The sequence below is a fragment of the Centruroides sculpturatus genome, unplaced genomic scaffold (assembly GCF_000671375.1).
Source record: "Centruroides sculpturatus isolate CEXI.00-Female unplaced genomic scaffold, Cexi_2.0 scaffold505, whole genome shotgun sequence".
NCBI lineage: Eukaryota > Metazoa > Arthropoda > Arachnida > Scorpiones > Buthidae > Centruroides > Centruroides sculpturatus.
This window is the reverse complement of record NW_019384731.1, coordinates 282,973-299,533: the sequence shown is the minus strand read 5'-3', so window position 1 is coordinate 299,533 and position 16,561 is coordinate 282,973. Positions and strand designations below refer to the sequence as shown.

Genomic DNA, 16,561 nt, shown 5'->3' with positions numbered 1-16,561 from the left:
TTGATTTAAATTAGATTTTAATTGATAAAATGTCCTAATTTAGGATAAATTTCCATTCGGTTATGCTTGGCAACCGATAGATCGTTCTTCTCGATAGATCTCTGAGTGACGTTATGGTGAGTACATAAAAAGACGGCACCTGCTATGTAGCTGTTATCATTATTATTATTATTATTATTATTATTATAAAAATATTTTTGTAACGCACCCCTCTCGTGTGTCAGTGACTAAATTCCCTATTATCTACAATAAAATGCAAGATATAAAATATATGGTATGGAAGTTTGTTTGGCTTGTAACATTGTGAAAATGAGATGGTATACGATTATAGTATAACCGTTTTATCCATCTACTATACGGCTTTTATTTCTAAGGATAACTATAAACTTGACTATTTCTTTTAAGTGTGTTGAGTGTAAGCTGTTTGTTTTCCAGACGGCAATTGTACATGAAATATACTGTTTCGTCTACTTTGTTCACCGACGTAACAGCCTTGTTTTGATGTATTGTTTTGAATGCCAATAAGTTTTATCCTAATACCATCATTTCCCTTATTTCCGCGAGAAATTTAATAACCTTCATTTGAATTTTTAAAGTTTAGAATCTTATTTAGTTTGAATAAATATAAGAAAAATTAATATTCTTCTTTGTTTCGTCAGTTTAAACGATTATATAATTGTAGAAAAATTATCAGAAGGTATCGCTTCGTATATACAACTACTTTTATATAATATAATTACAGCCAAACATCTGGACGACAGACACTGACGGGAATATTAAAAATAGTCGTAAATAGTCGTTGTTTGCAGGTTATTGTGTTCGTTTCAAAATGAAACATTCCTGAAAAACTGTCCGCCTTTACAGGTTTAGTTGTATACCTATTCCTTTGCATAATATAGGATACAAGTCATAAAATAGTTCAATCTCTTCTACACAAGGTTCCTGTTATTTTATTATTTTTTTACATACAGTAGCCTAACATAAATAAAATAGATTAAAATCAGAAATTCTAATTAAAAGAGAAGAGCAAATAATTATAATTTTTACTGCAGTTTAATTACATTAAAAGAGTTTCAATGGATGAAAATTTAATGAAGATAGAGACTAATTGTATATCGAATGTCTCAAATGAAATTAGTTTACAGGACTGAAACTAAGTTAACCTTTATGTTAAGGGGGTGAGTTTAATTGCAATTAAAATTTGTGCATGTTCAGTATTTATTATTAGTAATTTCTAATCACATTTAAAGTCTAATTTAAAATGAATGAGATAAAGAGGAGCAAAATGATGTGTAACAAATTTCTTTGCAACTTAAAGCCAATTAAACTGAATTAAATGTCTTCTGGAAGCTAAATAATGAAGATCTGCAAAATTGTTTCCTTGTGTTTAAAATATTTATTGATTAAAAGTAAATTTTGGGATGCTTAATTAAAGGAAGATTCCGAAAATATTTTAATAAAAACGCATTAATGTGTATGTGGGGGGACAAAATTTTGTTTACCCACTTTGAAGTTTAATAACTCCTGTGTCTTTTGTCGAAACTTTCTTAAATTTTGTAGGGTGGTTTGGGTATTAGTGGCATTAATGCTATTAAATTTTGGTAGTTAAAGGTCGAGAGGGTGAGGAGAAAGAAGAGGTCGTGTGTCATATCTCTTAATGATTTTACTTGTTATTAGCATTTACAATTTTTTAAAAATAAACTTCTCTCTACCCTCAAAATTAAGCGTTTTGCCATTTTATAATAATTAATAATATAAAACGTTTTAAAATAAAATCTCATAACAGATGGCGCTACACGCAATTTTAACTTTTTTTTTGGTCGGGAAAGTTACGCAACTCGTTGTTGGATTGTTTTCATTATATAAATTGCATATATATTTATAATTTTCACACTAAGCATTAATAAATTATTAATTATTAAGATTACAATTAAATTTATCAAATTAGTAACGAATTATCTATTCAGTAATATAATTAATAAATTAATAACATTCAAACTATAATTCCTAGATTATAAATCCCGAAATTTACACGAGGAAAACTATTTATTGTTCGATAAAATCCATTATATAATATTAAATACAGTAAAACCTGTCTAAAACGGAACCTAAATAACACAGAAACCCTCTAACCCGGAAGAAATATTCGCAACCGTGCAATTCCGGTAAAAACCGGTTTTGATATACATACAACAAACCTGTTTATAACGGACATTAAAACTTGCATACAATAAACCTGTTGAAACCATTTTGAATAGGGTTTTTTTTAAATTTAGAATTTCCGTTCCGTTCCAAAAAAATTTTTTTTGTTTAGATAGATTTCCGTTTTTGACAGGTTTTACTTTATGTGATTCTTATGCTATCTAGATATTATATTTAAAGTATGAAATGTGGAGATTTAAAAGAAAAAAAAACATTCTGCATACAAAAATAACAAGTTAATTATGTTAAAGGTCTGAATTAATTCGAAATAAATCAGAAGTAGTGTTTCGAATTTTAATGTTTTCATTTTGTTCCTAATTAGGATGTGTTTACAGAACAAATACAAATATATAAATCGTGCAACTTTTAATTGCATATTATATAGTGTTTATATAGATTATATACTGTGCTTTGGTTCGATGAGGTATGGTAAAGTTAACACGTGAAGAAAACCTGGGAAACTCCACGTACGCAGATCGTTTGTGAGGTGCGAACCAGTGACCAGTGTTCAGTGGATTAATCCTCTAGGCCAGTGGTTCCCAACCTTTTTTCATTAGCGTATCCCGTGACATGTCATATCTCTAGATTGTACCCCTCATTTAAGAAATTTAGTGAGTACCCGTATTGTTAATTTTATATACTGTATTGTAACTTTAAATTAAAGAAAAAAACTAAATGAAAAAATACATAATAAAGTTGTGATTGTTGCAAGGAACATTTTTTATCTAATAATTTTTTAATACTATTAGTTTGTGATACATAATATATTATTTTTTCTGCCATAATAACTAACTTTTTTCTGTACCCCCAAACAACCTATCGCGTACCCCTAGGGGTACGCGTACCACAGGTTGGGAATCGCTGCTCTAGGCCCCTGGTGGTCATATAAAAAGAAGTTATAAATTTATTTTTATAATTACAGTACTTTGGTATTAACATATTAATTATTTAGCACACTGACTACCCAAAAGTCAGTTAACGGTGTTTTATTTTGTACGTTCCAAGTACAGTACAGCAGGAAGTTCCGAATGCATTCTCTTTTATAAAATGGATGGAAACGTGCCTTTATAGTGGTTAACCGACTTTTGATCCACCTTATATTTTAATTGTAAAAAGAATAATCGAGAACAATTACATACTTAATCATTTCTTTACACTAAAAATATATCTCTGTAATCTTATAAATAAGAAATCTTTGGTAAAATAAAATGGAAGACATTTAACTCAATGGCTCAATCTTTGTAGTGTGTTGGGCGATGGGAAAATGGCTTTCACGAAATGAAGCATATAAAAGAGCAAAGTTAAGATATAAAACTAGATTAGAAAATAACAACTTCCATTTGCTGAACCAGAACACACAATAAAGCGCTCAATCGGGATTTGATTCCATTACTAAAATCCCTTGGGATTCTTTATTCTTTAGCATGTAGCGAGGAGATATCGATGATGGCGGAGTTGATCACGTGATTAATTAAATGTTTAGTACATAAAAATTTAAGAAATATTTGATTTTATATACCACGAAATTATCAATTCGTCCAAAGAAGTGTCTTAATATATGGCCACTGACGATTTTAAAGGTCGCCTGTATCAAACTGTGGCCAAACATTTTAGGATTTTAAGTATTGTAATGCGAATCCAGGGCGATCTACTAAGAGGAGTACTTTCTCTATGAGAATTTGGTCCCTATTTAGATATAAGACACGTGAAGAAAATTTGGGAAACTCCACGTTGCCAGAGAAATCCCAGAAAACTCCACGTGCCCACCAGTGCCAAGAAAATAAAACCATTAAAACTAGTTGTGGGTTCGCGTCTATCCAGGTTTTCTCGACGTTAATAACACCGAAATAGGGGCCAGTTTCCTATAGAAAGGAAACATTCCCCTTTGGCAGATGACCCACGCGTCGCGTTGCGGTATACAAACAATCAAGAAAATATAACTCCACGTGCTTGCTCGTCGGTGGGGTGCGAACCCGCGACTTATGTCAATAGGTTGTGAAGTAGTGATTTCGCTTTAAGCAATTCTTATATTAAATATTTAAAGTAAATTTGTAAGAAAATCGTAATTAGGTAGGTGTCGATAGTTACAAAATCATTTTCTTTTCCACTTTCCTTGTGTTTTCTTTACTTTTTTTCTATTGAACGATTGATAATTCCGGAAAGAAAATGGATTAAGACATCGATCCATCATCTCTTTTTCTAAATATTTAATTTAGAATTTAAAAAAGTTACATCTAAATATATCATTATTGATTGAATAATATACAATGTCATAAAAATTAATTAAAATTCTTAATATAAAAAATAATTAATATAAATTAATATAAAAAAATATAAATACATAATAAAATTTTCAATAAGAAAAGAATTAAAAGTAGTAAATTTTGGATTTGCTAGATAAACGCTTTAATCAATTTTAAATTGGAAAGACACGCATGGGGTGAGCCAAAAGTAAGTTCATCATTGAAATATCTAGATGTCATCGTACTCGAATGATTCTATCGCTTAAAAACTTTATGGAAATTCTCCTAATTGTGGGTCACTAATAGGCCCATTTCTACGGAAGTCTACCGGTTAACTGATTTTTGAGCCAGCCTGTACCTTGATACACGCTTCAGGAGGCAGATCTCGTTTACCTTTTGCATTTCAATACGAATTTGCTATGGTTTAGTTTTCGTGTTTCGCTCGGTTATAAATTCGGTAAATTGTCCATTATAAGAAGTCTGCTGTAAATAAACAGACAATCAAAACGTTACATAAAGAAAATATAATATATAAGAACATGAAATAAAGCCACGTCACGAATAATCGCAACGTCACGCAACTCGAGCAATGATATATAACATCTTGATAATAGGAAATTCTCCAGTGGACGATTTTATGCTCCTTAAACATAAATTTTATTTAAATCATCTCATCTCTTTGAAGCCACTAGTGGTCGAGTGGAGAAAACTACTGAACACTGGTCGTGGGTTCGCATCACGCAAATAAGCTACCCACGTGGGGTTTTCGGGGTTTCTTCAAGTTTTTAACACTTAAGTAATGCCCACTTTCCCACATTTTCAGGGTTTTCTTTACGTTGGTAACACTTAGTGTCCCGTTCCCATAAGAAGTCCTTCCGGGAGACATCGCGGACGTGCCACTTGTTGTCCTATACAAACAAGGTAAGCAGATTGATTAAAGTATTTTGCCTGTTACTAAAAGACGTGGATTCGGATCTTAAATATGACCAAAACGTATTCTTCCAGTGTGATTATCTTGATTTTTCGCTACTTAAAATTTATAAAACAATATCTCTATTAGAAATTCATTTAAAATATATTTTAAGTGAATTATAACTCGATTAAAAATTTAATTAAGTTTAAATTAAAATTATAATATATAATTAATATTTAAGATTATATTACTCGAAGGCTTTGAATAAATTTAAGTTAAAATATTGTATGGCCGAACCTCTAAACTGCCGTCAAAGAATTATGGTCCGTGCAGTGGCCGTCGTTTACAGGTTGAGTGTATTATTGTAAAAGATGACTCAAAAGTCAGTTAATATTTTCAATGAACTTAATATAAAATGAACCGAGAATGTATGAGACAGGACCTACTTCTCTCCGAAAGTCAGAAGGAAATGTAAATAAAATCAATAAAACAAGACAAATTTTTCACTTTTTCATCAAAAGAAACTTTAATTTATAACTCTTGATCGTGTTTTTAAAGAAGAAACGTAAATTTTAAAGGTAAATTATTTGTTATTTTGTTAAAAATAAAATAGCAATAATATTTCTAAGCTCATGTAGAGGGAGGAGAGCAGCAGAAGGGAATAGCAGTAGGATCAGCAGAGAGGGTCAGCAGGAACACCAACAGAAAAGAGATAGCAGAGGGATCAACACAGAAGGAATAGCAGGGGATTAACAGAGAAGGATAGTAGGAAAACTAACAGAGGATCATCAGGGGATTAACAGTGAAGAGACAGCAGGAGGATCAACAGAGAAGGGATAGTAGGAGGATCACAGATCGCTATCAGGAATCAGCAGGGATCATCAAAAAGGCTGACAGGGTGTGGTATGAGCCAAGTGGCCACTCTTATCGCCTCTACACTCTTCAACAATTATTATTTTATTTAAAAGACAAAATATCAAAGTAATGAATACGTTGAAAGCTCAATTTTTTTCTTTCCAGAAAGGAAATTCCAAATAGAATTTCTTATTTTCTACTTTAGCAAGGAGTCAGGAATACAGAAGACAATATATGGAAGGGTGAACACGTGTTACGACCTACATTTATCTAACAGTAAGTGTACAATATTTAATAAAAAAAGAATCTGAATTTGATTTCTCGCATCAATATATTATATTTTTTTATTACAAAATTTGAAATTTAAGGAAGTTTTTTATATATAAAAACAAAGAATAATCGTTATGAGTCTTTACGTGTACTTACACACTTCACATTTCAGTTCTTGGAACCAACACAAAAATTTTTTAATATTTTTTTTTTATAATAAAAGCAAAAATCTTTCTAACGCAAGATTTATACTCTTTTATTACGTTTTTAAATTGAATTTTCCTTAAACTTTTAATACAAATTTTACTTTAAAACATGCCTTAAGTAGAAATAATTGCCTTATATTTAATGGTGTAATTAATTTATAATTTTATATGTATTTTACGTGTATTTTACATGTAAAATACTATATTATATACTAATAAAGGTGTTATATTAGAATCATTTATAATATAAGATAAATACTGTATAGATATGTAACTTGTAAAAAGTATTTTACATGCATTTTACACGTAAAAATGTGCTTTTACGTATAAATTACAATATAGTAAAGTACAGCATTTTACCTGTAATATTACGTAAAATGCTATACTTTACCATAAAATACAACAGTTATACTGATATAATTTACGTAAAACAAACTGAATTGTGTAATATATTATACACGTAATTTACACGTAAAATACTGTAAAAGTACTGTTATACAGAATTAATTCATCGTACGATTTTACAGTAAAGTATAGTAAGAATATAGTGAAGTATAGAATAAAATATAACATTTTACATGTAAAATGTTATACTTTACTGTAAAAAAACAAGCGTTATACTGATATACTGTACATTTACGTAAATGGGAAGCATAAAAGATTGGATATAATGCTTACAATTACGCATCGTGAAGCGTATTATACACGCATTTTACATGAAGAATACTGTAAAAATACAGTACTTCATCTTAGGAAATGTGGAATATTTACACAAGCAATACAATGAGTAAACTCAATATTTATCAAGGTACATTCCACACACATTAAAATTAGTTTCTCTCCTATAATTAGAATAAAAGACAAATTAATCAATTTAAGTAAGATTTATATTTGAACAGAAGTTAAATTTAGATAAAACACATGGCCAACAGTTTAATAAATAACAGTTTAATCATTACAACTTTATTATTTAATCGTTTAGCTTAAATAGAATGAATAATTTACAATGATTACAATTATACCAACTTAAATTGTAATTTATTATTTCCGAATTGATAACATGGAAAAATTGATTTAAATATCACATTTTTCCTGTAATTCGTCCAACCTGTAAATCAATAGAAATCACTGCAATATACAGTAAAACCTGCCTAAGCCGGAGCCTTAGATGTGGCAGATTTCCGTTTTGAACAGGTTTTTTTCATAACAGAAAATCGCAGAAAATGAATTTTTCCCGTTTAAGATTTCCGTTTTATTCGGGTTCCATTTTTGACAAGTTTTATTGTATTAATAACGTAGAAGGTGGTTCAAAAGTCAGTTGACCTTGTCAAATATTTAATTTAATTTAACAGAAGCTCGCTGTTTTAAACCCAGTTTACGATTTTATCTGGAACACGGTAACTGACTTTTGGGCCACGTATACTCTCGGTTTACGATTGTATAACCATAAATATGCGTGGCCCAAAAGTCAATCGACCGTATTTTATGCGCGTTACCAAACACGGTCAACTGAATTTTGGGGCTCTGTCCCAAAATTCAGTTGACTGTGTTTGATAACGCGCATAAAACACGGTCGACTGACTTTTGCCCTCATCATACGAAGCTGCCATCCGATAAGGGTTTAAAATGTCGTTCTGTGAGGTTTTTGGTGAGGTGAAACCATGAGAAACCCTTATTTCTGGATATTCCTTATTAGTTTGTTAATTATTTATGTACTTTTATATTTTCAGAAAGAGGTGAGACCCTATATTTGTGCATTACCCGTATTGCAACCGAATAAATTAACTTACATTAATTAAATCGGGAATTTTTGGCACGAAATTTGATTCTATTTCATTATTTTGATTTAGAAAAAGTAATTAATATTAAAGAAAAAGAAATTAAAGGAATTACTCACCCTAGACCATTTACGAAGAATTTTTCGGTGATGTAATCTTTGCAATTCGAATTTTCGAATGCCAAATAAAATTTGTAATCCCGATCTAACATTTGAAAGCACTTTCTAGCGTGAGTCCTGGGGCATCTATGGTTACCACAGATGCCATAAATGTCAACTTGAATGTGGCGCGAAAGCTCTCTTGCGTATTGTAGTCTATGGTTACGGGCGGCACAATTTGAGACAAACCAGGCGACCTTCTTCGTCTTGCCTGCTGCGTAATTTTTGCGGACGTTTGTGGGCAGAGGCACACTTTCTTCGTAGTAAGAAACGAACTTTTCGTATGGTGCAACGACGTCCGAGTCGTGACGATACGTGGCAGTCCAGTTGAAAACCCCACCCAAATTGCCGAACCTTTGCGTGTGCAATGGGCACTCCAAGAGGAAGAGGATCCAAACTTGGTTTGGAGATCTCTTGTGCTTAGGCCATGAAAATCGATCCTTAAAGAATATGGCATCCACCGTTGCCGCTTGGCTGTGTGACGTGGTTAGTTCGCATTTATCGACTGGGCACTTGTCTCTTTGAAAAACCGTGCGCCCCATTGGTAAATCGTGCCAACCTCCCCTACCGAAATATAATAAGATCTTCTTCAATTTAGGTGGTTTGGTTGTGTTGTCTTCCGGTTCGTATCCCGGTGGTATATACATCAATTGATTAGTTATTCGATCTCCATCTTCCTCGTGGGGCCAGATCCTTGGCTGTGGTAAATCTTTAGGTGATGCGTTGGGTATTGTCAGAGGACGTATCATTCCATCTTTCATGAACCAATACTTTTCGATATTTGATAATGTCGGTTGGGACTCCTCCAGTTCTTCGATTCCCGGAAAAACGGATGTCGTCGAAGCCACCGACAAAGCCCGGATGTTTGATTTCCTCAGTGTAACTTCCGTTGTTTGATCTGTCCTTCCGGATAAGATTGTTTCCCGTATTTTGAAGTTTAATAATAACAAAGAACCACAAGCGATGGCTGTCAAAGTGAGAAAAAGTCTTCTTAATCTCAATCTTGGCATTTCCTCTCGGTGATGGTTCGGACCAAGTAGCGATGGTGCGCCTTCTTCGATTCACAAACCGCCACCTGAAAACGTACAAAAAATACGGAGATTTATTTAAAAAATTAAAAAATTTTATGAAATTTAATATTAACACAGCTATATTTAGGATCATTTTTTATATAATCCGCATTACCTCGCACCCAAAGATGACGCATCTCTCTCGTGCGCCCATCTTTGGGTGTGAGGTAAACGAAGAAAACACGTTTTATAAATTAACTTAATGCTTAAATTTAAGAGAAAACACGAAAAGTTAAAAATATTTTATAAAATTTAACATAAATTACCCTACAAAAGCTCTGTTATTTATATAATCCTCACTAACTAGCGCCACTCGTAGATGTGCCCATCTTTCTCACGGGCCAAGTACGATTTTATAAGTGAAATTAATGCTGGAATTTATCAAAAATTAAAAATTAAACGAGAAAAACACCGAAAAATTTCCGTATTTAAATGATTAAAATCAATTATCAAAGGTTTAAAATGACAAATTGTTGGTATTCAATTACTTTTTATGGACTTTGAAAATGAGAAAGTTCAACTTTGAAAGGAAACTTTCAGGATATATTTTTACTATTTATGGATGAAAGAATATTTTATTTATGAGATAAAAAAGAAAATGGAAGGTAGAATTTTGCATTGAAGTAATATACTTTAAATGATAACGCTCATTTTTTTCCATTTAAATACGTCTAGTAAGATTAAAATATTCATCTGCGCTACAATAAAATATTATTATTTTAATATTTTTATGCAGTCAAACCTGTGAACAACGGCCACTGACAGAAGCATAAAAAATTGGACGTTGTTTGGAGGTTATTTTTTAGACATTTCGAAAGAAATCGTTCCTGAATATGTGGCCGCCGTTTGGAGGTTCAACTGTGTAATTTTTGAATTTCTTTTTATAAATAAATAAAAATAAAGTTTGGGTCTTTAAATACAAAATAAAATATTATTTATTTATTTATATTTAATATTTTTATGCAGTCTAACCTGTGAATAACGGCCACTGACGGAAACGTAAAGAACGGCCGTTGTTCGGAGGTTATTTCAAAAGGAAACGAGACTGAGGAAATGTGTCCGTCGTTTAGAGGTTCGGTTACGTAATTTTTGGTTTGAATTTTTTATAAATAAAATAATAATTTCTTTAAAATCTGTATTGTTCTACGTAAGAATAACCTTTCAACTCGACTAGTGTTTCCATATTGATTATATGGAAAATGGTTTTCTAAACATTTTGTTCCTCTTCTTATCTAACCTGAATACATACATTTATATCAGTTTGTTTCTTTATGTTCCACCGAAATTATATAAAAGCCCCCATGTAATCAAAATACAATATTAAGTCCTTAAAACTCATTTTTCACGGTAAAATTACGCTTTAGTTTTTATTTATATCTATAAAATTAATTGTAATTAACTTAAAATACTTAGGATATAAATATAAAAAAATTAACCTCCAATAATAACTACCACCTCCGAACAACGGACATTTTTCCTATGTTCTGATTAGTAGCCGTTGCTCAGAGGGGTTTGTCCAATATTTAAAGATCGCAGAAGCATTAGACGTACAAAAATAGGCTTCGAGGGCCTCGCAAGTTTACACTTGCTAGGGCCTGACTTGAAAATTTCAGCAAGTGATTTCAATTAAGAGATGAGTAATGAAAATTGATGTATGCAATTATTATGGAAAAGGAAGTCGACATTTCAATTTAGAGCCAAACTTAGTGGTAGACAAGAACAACTGACGAAGACAAATGGTTTAATTCTAGTGTGTACTGAAAGATTGTAAAATAAATCGCACGATACTTTAACACCTTATAGAATTTCTCACTCCTCCTTTCAGTACAATTTGGTATGAAAATGAGCGGTGTAGGTGAAAATGGCGATTGAAACGACACTAAAAATCAAACTATATCTGACAAATATTGAATAATATATATATATAAATTAATTTAATTGCGTTAAATAGGAGTGAGAACGACTCAATAAATCATTAATAATTATCGATTTGTACATTGATATAACGTAAATTTTTATACAGAGTGTGGTGTTAAATCGAAGTGCTCCAAACAATAAATAACAAGATAAGCTCGAAATCCGCGTAATTTCTCATTAGAATTGGAGAGGTTTGCGGTATTTACGTGCAGGCGCTTTACAGGGGTGGCACTATATAGAAGGGTGCTAAATCGAGGTCCTGCATGCATTCAAAATGAGTGACATTAGAGCATTTACTTGTTATAAAATGCAAGCTTAAAATGAGTATTTTTCTTAATATTTTTGCAGAGGTACTTCATTTAAACAAATATTTCATTAATAATCGATACTTCCGTTAAAATAATTCGATTAATCGATTCAATTGGCAAATCTGAGTTTGCATCTCCAATAATTATTATATTAAGATTCTGGGGATTGATCGGCAACATCAAGTTTTGTTAGGGGGAGAGGAATCAATTAGAGAGCGCTTGCCAAATTTGTTTCCTCCCCGTTCCAAACATCGATTATATATATTTTCATGTAAATTGTTTAACAGGAAATTGTATTACAACTTTACTAAACTAATTAAAGGGGGAGAGATTTCAAAAATCATTATATCGTTTTGTATCGTTTCAGTCCGATGAGTAATTGATTTTTAGGAGTTTGTAGCCTCAAAATCGTCTCTCGTTGGCGCTTTACGCGGATGGCGTTATTCAAGAGGTCGCAATATCGAGGTTATATATATATAAAAACTGTCAAAACGACACAAAATTTCGGATCTTCGGAGATTCAAAATTTGCAAAATGTAATTATATTTTATATATTTTAAGTTCTGAAAAAACACTGAATTAGGGTGAAATTACCTCCACACTTCATACCTAGAGATTGTGTAGTGTAGTCTGAGGGGCACTACAGTAGGGTAAACCTTTATTTTTTGTAAAAGAGAGTCTCAAATTAACTGTAAATCAGTTTATACAGATTTATATGTTACTATATAGTAGTAATATTGTATATTTTACTGTACAGTAACTGTATCAAACTTATATACAACAATATTTCTCTAATAACATAGTACAGTAATGTATCTGTATAATTCATACAGTATAATATTTAATAATATTGCTCTATATAACTCATATTATACAATAATATAGCGTAATATTACAGTATATTATGCTATATAGCATTATACTGTAAGCTAATTATATACAGAAATATTCACTTGTACAAGTATTAGTAGCAGTATTTCTATGTATATAAATACACTACTACTATTGCAAGTAAAGTACGTAAATAAATAAATATATATATATTATATACTTTATCCAGATCACAACGTAAAGAATTTATTTACATTCATTTTAAAAGGATGAAATGTAAAGAAAATTAATAACAAAAAAAGAAGGAAAACTAAAATTAGAAAATGTAAAATATTTCTATTAAGAAGCGCCTCTTAACTGATTTATTTCCAGTAAACAATTTTAAAGGGGGATGGAGCAATTTCAAGACATTTTTATCAATCCGAAATCTGTATGTGAGGGATAAAACTCGAATATAATTCAATCTACTCCGGAACGTTTCTTTCCTTTGTTTAGTTTCATTTTCTTTACTTTTATTAAGCACTTTCATTCCACTCGGTTTTGTCGTAAGATTATACGCTTGAAGGATACGACAATAAATTACGTCTGAGCGGGAGTCGCAGTAACGGGGGGAGAGAGAAGAGAAGAGGTAGAGAAATCGAGGTCAACGAGATTGGCCTCCAATCTTCTACCCAAATAATACAATTCTTGTCCAGTTAATGCTGGCAGCCGGCAAATAAGACCCCATAGCGCTTTAATAATTATATATTTTTAATAAATTTGTATATGTGACGTTGTTTCGGCGTATTCGTGAAGAGATTTGTAAGGATTTACATGTTTGAAAGCTGAAGGGATGAAAAAAATGTATCGTGCATTTCGTATTCCTCATTCGTCACAGAGTGCTTTCACGTGAGATCTACCACCAAAATGACTCGAGTCCACCTCCGAATAACCTTAGTATATGAGATTACATTCGGCATTTATGGCATCTGATTAGATTTGGTGGCGCGAAGAATGGAAAGTAAATGATAAGTTTTGCAGATCTTTTATGTACGAGTGTGACGTATGACATACTTTTCATTTCGCGGATGTTCGAAAGATTTCTGAAAAATTTGATTAACTTATTTGACAAATGTATTATCAGGAATGTCGTGTCCTTATCACATAAAAACAGCATGAAATACTTGCAAAATAACCTCCAAACAACGGCCATTTTTTATATTTACATCAGTGGTCGTCTTTCAGAAGTTTACTGTATCTTGGTAACTACCTTCTTTTACGTTCTTTCAGTGGCTATTTTCAGTGGTTTACTATATCTTCATAGCAATCATTTTTATGTTGCCATGGCCGTTATTCAAAGGTTTTACTGTGTTTCTTGATATGGGACTTTTTTATGTTCTCTTCAGTGGCCGTCGTTCAGAGGTTTCCTGTATTCCTTACCATTTTATTTGTTTAGCAAGAAATATTAACAATAACAGATAAGGAATACTTGGATAAGTATGGATTCGTAAGTATGGATAAATATATATACTGTATATACATCTCTCATCCTCTTACTCTCTTTATCCAAGACCCTTGAGTACACTACTTCCTTAATAGTGAGGTAAAACCTATCCAAAACGGAAACCTGCCTAAACTGATAAAATTCTACTTAACGAAGCGATTCTCTACGTTAAAAAAGAAACCCTGTTCAAAACGGAAGCATGCCAAAGCGTAAAAAAATATTCGGTACTATGCGATCCGACTTACACAGGTTTTTTTACTGTATTTGCATGTAAAATTCTAGGAAAACCTGATCATTTTTAAAATAAAATTTGCAAAAATTTCGGTCAAGGGAACGAAAAAAATTGTAATTCTTAAAATAATACAAAGAAAGAAAAATCAAAGTAGAAAGGAGCATTTAATGACCCTTTTTTTATTTTATTTATTTATTTTGTCCTCTAAACTGAGAAAACTATGACCCTAGAAAGAAGAACTTCTATTTAATCTGTATTTTTATTTTTCAACCAGTGGTTTCCGGGTTACGAAGGTTGACTAATGAACTTAAAGAAGTCAACCAGTGTGTATCTAGTTTGCATCAACAATTACGAGGAAACGTGGAGGTAACTATTAAATGACTTATTTTAGTCAGTCGTGAGGACGGAATACATCTCTCCCCCCTTACACGTGTACAAAATAATGGCATTCGCCTGTACAGAATTGAAAGATGAGTTAATTATGTTATTGATTGTAATGAAGATTACTATCCTGAATGACAATAGGCCGTACAGTTATCGTGATCGATATAAAACACTAGCATTAAGTTGTTCCATCCCCCCTTTAATCTAGTAGGATTAGTTTCTTTTTGGCACTTCAGAATTCGATTTTGTTGTCTTCTCGCCCCCTCCCTCGAAATTCGTCTGTGAAAATATAATTTCTCCCTGACTGAAGCCAGTTCGTGTGTAAATTCTTAATTAAATTAATTATTAATTAAAGTTAATGTGGATTAAAGATAACGTTACAGATAGTAGTAAATGTACATTTGCACTGGACTAGAGTCGGATATACATTTAAACAAGTTAAAGTTTAGGGCCCTTTCGCTTATTTGGTGGAGGGAGAAGAGCCTCACTATTATTTGATGGAAGGGAGACAGGCTTCATTATTAATTGGTGGACGGAAAAGGCCTCATTGTTATTTGGTGGAGGAAGAAGGGCCTTATGAATTTTAACCTGACAAAATATTAATGCCTCCTCTATTTAAGTATTTTTTCAATTAAACGTATAACTAAAATATGGCATTTCTTCGCCATATTTAATTTACAAAAAATAATGATTTAAAAGTTTTTTAGTGAGTCGAACCTTCAATAACGGAAACTTCTAAACCGCGGATCCTACGAACAACGACCATTTTTATGTTCCGCCTGTGGCCGCTGTTCATATGTTCGATTGTATCATTCTAGAGTAAATTAATTTCGTATTTTTTAAAATCTAGAATTAAAAATAAATAAATAAAGTGAATTTTTTCTACAATTTCCCGTGAATTTAGTAAAATTCGGAATTAGGAACAGNGACAAGTTTTACGATAAATATATATACTGTATATACATCTCTCATCCTCTTACTCTCTTTATCCAAGACCCTTGAGTACACTACTTCCTTAATAGTGAGGTAAAACCTATCCAAAACGGAAACCTGCAAATTTAATTTTTACTGAGAGTAAGATTTATTTGTTATTTTTAATTATAAATATCATTAAATTTAATTGATAATATTATTTAAAAAATTATGTTAACGACATTTAATATTTAATAAAACATACGCTTGAATCTATAATTTAACTACGTTATTCAGACATTTTGTTGACAGTAATGATTTCTAATTTACGAGTATATTGGACAGAATCGAATATTAAATCAATATTTCAGAAAGGGTGTGGTTATTTCCCAAAAAAAATCTATAAAAAATACAATTTTCTGTGAATTTCCTTTAATACTTCCAATTTATGAATGGAACTTTAAAGTCTATTTATAGAAGCTTAAGCTTAAAAAAATGGTTAAATTATTCTAAAAATAGGACGAAAAAGGCTCTAAAATAATGAGGAAGAGCAAATTTTCCTAAATTTTTAAATTAAAATTTACAGAAAATTATTATAAAACTCATAAAATATAATTTAAATTTAATTCGGTTGTATTTAAATTACTCTCCCCCTTATAAAATTAATTAATTTTATTAGTTGATTGCGTGGAAGTAAAATAATATAAGTCACCCTAGCAGATTCTCAAACATATAAGTTAACAGTACTGAATGAACCTGTAATAACGGCCACCTCCCAACAACGGTCACTTATAAACAC

The 16,561-nt window shown here is 31.4% G+C and overlaps 1 protein-coding gene across 6 annotated transcripts in view; it reads right to left on the bottom strand.

Annotated features, from left to right (window-relative positions):
• LOC111628209 (glycoprotein 3-alpha-L-fucosyltransferase A-like) overlaps nucleotides 1-16,561 on the bottom strand; it is a 113,117-nt gene that overhangs the window by 31,787 nt on the left and 64,769 nt on the right. For all 6 annotated transcript variants that reach the window (XM_023371949.1, XM_023371952.1, XM_023371953.1 and 3 more), the window contains one exon: nucleotides 8,587-9,700. In XM_023371949.1, the coding sequence (XP_023227717.1) occupies nucleotides 8,587-9,635 (1,049 nt within the window). In that variant the 5' untranslated portion in view covers nucleotides 9,636-9,700. The remainder of the gene's footprint in view (nucleotides 1-8,586; nucleotides 9,701-16,561) is intronic.